This window comes from Macaca mulatta, chromosome X, assembly GCF_049350105.2.
Source record: "Macaca mulatta isolate MMU2019108-1 chromosome X, T2T-MMU8v2.0, whole genome shotgun sequence".
Classification (NCBI taxonomy): Eukaryota; Metazoa; Chordata; class Mammalia; order Primates; family Cercopithecidae; genus Macaca; species Macaca mulatta.
Window position 1 is genome coordinate 108,424,366 of NC_133426.1, and position 7,459 is coordinate 108,431,824.

General features: G+C 45.9%; 1 protein-coding gene across 8 annotated transcripts in view; it reads left to right on the forward strand.

Annotated features, from left to right (window-relative positions):
- Positions 1-6,820, forward strand: part of ARMCX1 (armadillo repeat containing X-linked 1) — a 42,099-nt gene extending 35,279 nt beyond the window's left edge. For 2 of the 8 annotated variants that reach the window (XM_077987783.1, XM_077987784.1), the window contains exons 5-8: positions 3,088-3,141; positions 3,264-3,311; positions 3,689-3,753; positions 4,930-6,820. In XM_077987783.1, the coding sequence (XP_077843909.1) occupies positions 5,052-6,413 (1,362 nt within the window). In that variant the 5' untranslated portion in view covers positions 3,088-3,141; positions 3,264-3,311; positions 3,689-3,753; positions 4,930-5,051 and the 3' untranslated portion in view covers positions 6,414-6,820. Of the gene's footprint in view, positions 1-636; positions 2,776-3,087; positions 3,142-3,263; positions 3,312-3,688; positions 3,754-4,929 lie in introns of those variants that run through there. The other 6 variants (XM_015127789.3, XM_015127788.3, XM_015127785.3 and 3 more) reach the window with 6 other exon arrangements.
- Positions 6,821-7,459: the final 639 nt, after the last annotated feature.

The window sequence follows — 7,459 nt, forward strand, 5'->3', positions numbered from 1 at the left end:
CATTCAAGCTAATTCTGGAGGTTCTGGTCAATGGAATACATGCAGAAAATGAAAGAATACGGAATATAAATACTCATGAAGAAGAAATGAAAAATCATCATTTGCAGATATTATGCATGCATACCTAGAAAAACCAAAAGTATCAATGAAAAAACTATTAGAAATAATAAGAATGGTCACTAAAGATAAATATATCATAATTAATTACTTTACCTGACACAAACAATAACCAGGTAGAGCATGCAATCATAATGGGAATGTCATTCATATAAACAAAACACAAACATAATAAGAAATGAGTATAAAGAAACATAACATTTATTGAAAATCTCAAAAGTTGGCATGGATAGAAAGACTCCGTTTTTAAAGATATAAATTCTCTAATTAAAGTGCAGATTTATTGCAAGTACTGCAGTAAATGCCAATTGTTTTGTTTTGTATATTGTTCGACTTGGAACTTGACACATCCACATACATATACTGTATATTTGCAGGAAGAAAGGTGGATATCATTGAAAGAGCTTGGCAGTAGAATAGGCATTGCAGGGCAGTTTTGCATTCTACTTTACAGATTTCTGCACTTAAAAAATATAAGTATATAACTAGAGACAGAGAAGAGGGGAGAGGAATAGACTTTCTTTCTTTTTCTTTTTCTTTTTTTTTTTGAGATGGAGTCTTGCTCTGTTGCCCAGGCTGGAGTGCAGTGGCACAATTTCAACTCACTGCAACCTCTGCTTCCTGGGTTCAAGCAATTCTCCTGCCTCGGTCTCTCAAGTAGCTGGGACTACAGGTGCGCGCCACCACCCCCAGCTAATTTTTGTATTTTTAGTAAAGACAAAGTTTTACCATGTTGGCCAGGCCTCGAACTCCTGACCTCAAGTGATCCGCCAGCTTCAGCATCCCACAGTGCTGGGCAGGAGTAGATTTTCTGTTGAGGGGATATATAGCTTTTTTTTTCAGGAAAGTATTAGTAGTTCTTACTTTTTAAAAGTCATACACGCCTGTGAGAATCCGATGAAAGCTATGGCTGGCTCCTTTCTCCACGAAAATGAATATACCTATGCACACAATCGCAGGTGGTCCACAAGGTTGTCCGTGTGAGAATGCCTACTCTGGGTTAATCCGTGGGGATTGTTCCTTGGGCATACATTTGGCTGAGTGGGCACCAAGGTGGATATGAACTGGCAGGCAGTAACTCTGCAACAAGATTAGGTTCTCTTTTTAAGGAAGCCAGAGGCCAAGAAGCCCAGTGGGCTGCACCTCTCTGGTCAGGTGGTGGCAGCACACAGTACTAGGAGCAACTACTCAGGCACCATGAATAATGGCAAGAGGCGTAGGTAGGAACAGTAAGCCCTTCGATGCATTGCTGAGTTACCTCTGTGGGAATTTGAGGAAGGAAGGGAAGGAGCCAGAGGTCTTTACTCTGATTGGTCACCTGAGTAAACGTGGCATTTACCACCTTGGTCACTCATCTATATATATTTTTGGAGTGAACAACAGACCAGTGCCTGAATACAGGGGATGAGAGGCTATGGAATGTGGAAGGGTGGGAGGGTAGCACCTTCTTCCGCTGTTGACAGGGCAGGGAGGATTAGAACATCTCTGCATCCCTCACACCCTCAGGTGCCTCAGCCTTGGTAGACTGGAATTCAATTCAAAGGCAGGTGATCAGAGTAGCCATCAAATCACCATAGGTTCATATAACAGTTGGTCAAGACTTTGGGATGTTAAATACACGCTTTAATTAAATAAGACAGGGTTGTGTTGCTTTTATCTTATCAAATTGCAAGTTGATTCAAAAATTGAAAAAGTAAGGAATCATTTGTGTAAAACGGCCAAGATTAGACAACTGGTTGTCTCTTTGTGGACTAATTCATAGATCATGTAAAAAATCCATTTTTTTTTTCTTAAGAGATAGAGGCTTGCTCTCTGTCACCCAGGCTGGAGTGCAGTGGTGAGATCATAGCTCACTGCAGCCTTAAACTCCTGGGCTCCAGCAATCCACCCACCTCAGCCCGCTTTTCAATTTTAAAAATGAGTTATTTTGTTTTAAAAGCTACTATTTGGCTGTAACCAGTAGAAATATTTTCCTTCTGTTACAAATAAAATAACGAAATTAATGAGGCCTTTTGGGTTTTCTCTCCCGTTTAAACTCTCCACTCAAAGGAAGATAGCATCATTTTATTTCCTCAATATAAAAGTAATGCATTACTGATTTAAAAACAAATGAGCAGAAAAGTTTAAATAAGACACTCCCACGATCTGTCTCCTTTTCCAACACCTTGCTCCACATTTTACAGTGGTGCAGAAGAAATATTGGACATTCATGACTGGTGGTGGGGGGAGGTATAGAGAGAGACAGTTGGACTGAGACGAGAGAAGATAAAAAATTATTCCTCGAAGAGGAAGAAAAGGCCAACGGACACGGGAGCAGATACAGCCTCTCCCTGTAAGCCAAAGAAAGGCAAATTCCAACCACAAACGGAAGCTACTTCTGGTCTCCGGGATTGGCAAAGAGGAAAATGAGTGGCAGGACCTGATGTGTCAGGGAAGGAAGGGGAGGGCCGGCTTCTGCGGCACTGCTGATGGGAGTGGTAATTGGGGTCCTGATCTCACGGTTGACGTGGCCCTCACGTGAGCTGGAGCCGACGCGTGCAGACGTCCTTCTAATCTTAGTCTTCGTTTGGTCCGGTTGCACTCTCCCTATCGCCCAGAGGGCGAGAGGGCCTGTGGCCTGGGGGAAGGAGGACGAGGTTACTGCCTGGATCCCAGCAGGTTTGTGTGTGGATGGGCGTTGCCAGGGGATCCCTGCGGCGCGGGCAGTGAAGGGTGGAGGCCGAAGGGGGAGCAGTTCGCTTTCTCCAAACCCTTGCAGTATTCCTGTCCCTTTCTAGAACAAAAATGGTGGACCTTGGGGCCGGATTCCAGGGGCGACCCCAGACTCGGGCGTGGTGGGACCTTTAACATCCAGGGCCTTGAATCAGGGAGGGCAGATATTCGGATTCGTATCCTGTGTGCTGGTCCATCTACCAAGCCAGAATCTTGGGGCTGTGCGTCTGTCTGACAGTCATTCCCCTTTTCTTTCAGTAGGGCGCTGTGCCATTTGGGAACAAAGGAATAGTCTGCCTGGAATCCCTGCAGGTCAGTGTAAAGCTGGGGCTGTTCCGCGGCCCCCGGAAGGACTGGGATGACTGAGGTCCTTGCCTTAACTTGGGCCCTTTACCGACTCTCAAGCAATCTTCCTGCCATTTTTTTTCCTTTAGGAAAAAAGGATGTAACAGTGCCTGCAGGAAAAGTGCTTGTCATTGCGGGTAGGGTGCATTGGGGAGAGGGATAGAAGAGATCGGTTGGTTTTGTTTTCCTCCTCGTATTTTCCATATTCCCCCCTCGCCCCGCCCCGCCCCGCTTCCAGTGGTTTGAAAGGGGTGTGGTTTTTGCTGGGAAAATGGCCGACCGCTGGGGCTGCGGGAGGGAGGGCCGGAGGCGGGGACCGGGGGTGGGGGAACACTACGTAGCGGGAGGGCTGGTGTCAGCCGAGTCCAGAGAAGTGAGGGTAGGGTGACAGACAAAAAGGTAAACTCCGTTGACAGCCAGGACCCTGAATTAGGAAAAGCGGATGTTGGGACTCTCCGAAGTGCTTTTCTGTCCGCTGAGCCATCAGTTTCTGCCTTGTTGCTTGTGTCTGCAGATCTTGGGGCCAGAGGCCAGTCCAACCCTTGGAGCAGGAAGAAACGCAAAGTTGTCAAGAACCAAGTAGGTCATAATAAGGGTGATGGCATTATTTGGGGGTGGAGCATGGTGGCGACTGCAACTCGAGTGGGCCCGTGGACCCCCTCCACATCTCCCTTCTTCCCTTCTTCCCTACACAATTTCGGATCTTGCAAAATAAATTGCTCTGCAGGTACAAGACAGGGAAGCAAATAGCTGAGAAGGGGTGGGCGTCAAGAGAGTCCAGGGGTTGGGAGGACGTTACTCCAAATTACTGTTTGAGGTACAGTGTCCTTGGTGTTGGTCCGTCGACCAAGCACTCACTTCTGAAGTTTGTTAGTCTTGAAGGTTTAGTGGAAGCAGAAACTGAGGTAAGGGAGGTAAGAAATTGCTCCCGAGCAGAGGTAGTTGGTATAACGACACGGCGGGGGTGGGGGGTGAGTGGGGGTGTCCTGGTACCTTTGAGATGGAGGAGTTGGTGGAGGCAAGGACAGAGTTGGAGACCTTTACACATTTCACGCCAGTCCGGCTTTTAGATATTCTCACTTCATTTTGTTACAAGGAAAATGTTAACAATGAAAATGTGTGGCGACATCTTCGGAGGATGCCAATGATAAGAGTAGGGGTGGAGGTGGAATGGAGGGTTAGAGGAATCATCGAAGGAGGAAGAGGAAGGGAGACAATGAATTCCAAAGCCGCACCTCGGTGAGGAGTGGAGGGCAACCGAAGGCGGGAAACATCGGGCAAGGCAGTTGTAAAGGGCTAGGAATTCAGAAGAGGGATGTATGTCCCGTCCCGGGTGATATCTGTATGTCCCCCTAGCTCTCGGCACCCCCTCCTCGCGTCCTTGTCTGCAGGTTTGCACGAAGCAGTGCCCTTGGAAGCAAGAAAGAGAAGGAAAAAACTGCCTGGACCTCTGTGGGTGCATGTGGGGGCGCCACTGTTCCCAGGACATCTGAAGGGCAGGATGGCAGGGAACTTTAACATTCTGGGGCGACGTGGTGGAACGTGAGGTTGGACAGTCTTGAAGTGGGGAAAATTTCCAAACTTAGCTTCCGGATGGAAGAAAGGAATCAGTGATCTAGATATTAAGCCCCGAGTTTGCCAATATATCTGTATTTTTGTACGTTTGTTTGTCTTGCCGTTGTTTCAGTCTGTTTGCGTGGCAAAGACACAAAAGGAGGAGGAGCCTGAAATCTGAACTGCATCCTTTATTCCTAGGTCAAGCTGCCTCAGAGCCGGCCAGCAGTAGCTGCAGACTCCGCCCGCGACGTGTTCGCGCTTCTCTGGGCCAGAGCGAGCCTGTTCTGTGCTCCGGTTAAGAGATTTGTCCCGGCTATACCATGGGCCGCACTCGGGAAGCTGGCTGCGTGGCCGCTGGTGTGGTTATCGGGGCTGGTGCCTGCTACTGTGTATACAGACTGGCCTGGGGAAGAGACGAGAACGAGAAAATCTGGGATGAAGACGAGGAGTCTACGGACACCTCAGAGACTGGGGTTGAGACTGTGAAAGGAGCTAAAACTAACGTTGGGGCAGGGTCTGGGGCCAAACTTCAGGGTGATTCAAAGGTCAAGCCTGAGGTGAGTTTGGGACTCGAGGATTGTCCAGGTGTAAAAGAGAAGGCCCATTCAGGATCCCACAGTGGAGGTGGCCTAGAGGCCAAGGCCAAGGCCCTTTTCAACACGCTGAAGGAACAGGCAAGTGCAAAGGCAGGCAAAGGGGCTAGGGTGGGTACCATCTCTGGGAACAGGACCCTTGCACCGAGTTTACCCTGCCCAGGAGGCAGGGGTGGAGGCTGCCACCCTACCAGGAGTGGATCTAGGGCTGGGAGCAGGGCAAGTGGAAAATCCAAGGGAAAGGCCCGAAGTAAGAGCACCAGGGCTCCAGCTACAACATGGCCTGTCCGCCGAGGCAAGTTCAACTTTCCTTATAAAATTGATGATATTCTGAGTGCTCCCGATCTTCAAAAGGTCCTCAACATACTGGAGCGAACAAATGATCCTTTTATTCAAGAAGTAGCCTTGGTCACTCTGGGTAACAATGCAGCATATTCATTTAACCAGAATGCCATACGTGAATTGGGTGGTGTCCCAATTATTGCAAAACTGATAAAAACGAAAGACCCCATAATTAGAGAAAAGACTTACAATGCCCTTAATAACTTGAGTGTGAATGCAGAAAATCAGGGTAAGATTAAGACGTACATCAGTCAAGTGTGTGATGACACCATGGTCTGTCGCTTGGACTCAGCTGTGCAGATGGCTGGGTTAAGACTGTTAACCAACATGACTGTGACTAATCATTACCAACATTTGCTTTCCTATTCTTTTCCAGACTTTTTTGCTTTGTTATTCCTGGGAAATCACTTCACCAAGATACAGACTATGAAACTAATTATAAACTTTACTGAAAATCCAGCCATGACAAGAGAGCTGGTCAGTTGTAAAGTACCATCAGAATTGATTTCCCTTTTTAATAAAGAATGGGATAGAGAGATTCTTCTTAATATCCTTACCCTATTTGAGAATATAAATGACAACATAAAAAATGAAGGGCTTGCATCATCCAGGAAAGAATTCAGCAGAAGTTCACTTTTTTTCTTATTCAAAGAGTCTGGAGTTTGTGTTAAGAAAATCAAAGCACTAGCAAATCACAATGATCTGGTGGTGAAAGTAAAAGTCCTGAAAGTATTAACCAAACTCTAATTTGGAGTCTGTCCCAAAGAGTATTGAGGTATTTGCACTTGGTACGATGTGTTTTGTAAATTCTTTGTTTTTCATTGTGAATATATGGTAAAGAGATCTTTTCAGCTGCTATTTTGGAATAATGACTATCATATATCATAACAGTGACTGATGTTGGTTTTAATGGTTGGGTTGAGGATGAACCATTTTAATGATGCCAAATGGAATATTAGTACTTGTACACAGAAAGAATTTATTGATTTGATCTTATTACCTAGATTGAGATATTTTTACTCTTTCCTCTACCTAAACTGACAATGAATTAGTTATACATCATGAATAAGCTACACTTTTATATTAGTTTATATTTGTTAATCTAAGACTTGTGTTCCATCAATAAAGTTGTGTTTTAAGCAGCAGAAAAAAAAGACATTGTCCTTGTCCTTCAGTTTATGATCTGTTTGGAAAGGTAAGATATATGGAAACTAAAACAAAGAGATATTAACAAACCCAGGAGACCATCAATGCTTAGAGGCAGCAGAAACAGCTGCAGGCAACAGTGCGCAAGGAAAGTTTTACAAAGGAGAACTCTTAAGTAAGCTGGGTTTGAAGGACAGGATACAAAAAGTCAGAAGGGCACTCAAGACAGGAGGAGGGATGAAAAGAAAGGCATGGAGATGGGAATCCTTCTCCAGAGAGAAGTGCTGACCTGCTGGAATGGTAAGTGTAGGGAGGGTAGTGATGACAGAGAGAGTCAGGCGGTAAAGGTGAGTCCTATTCATGGAGCACCCCTAACTGCTAAACTGGGGTGTGTGAATATTACTGCATCCACCCCTGGGAGACATCAAGGCCTTTTGTGATCAGAGGAATGACAAGATGAAAGGAAAACGATATGGTAGATTTATGTGCAACAGGAGTCCAAGCTGGGGTGGGGATAGGAGTGGTGACTGGAGATTGGAAAAAACAGGAAGCTACCACAAGTTAGTCCAGGCATGAGATAATAAAGTTGTGAAGTTTTACTAGTGGCCATGGGAATGGTAAGGAGAGGATGGAAATGAGAGACCTTT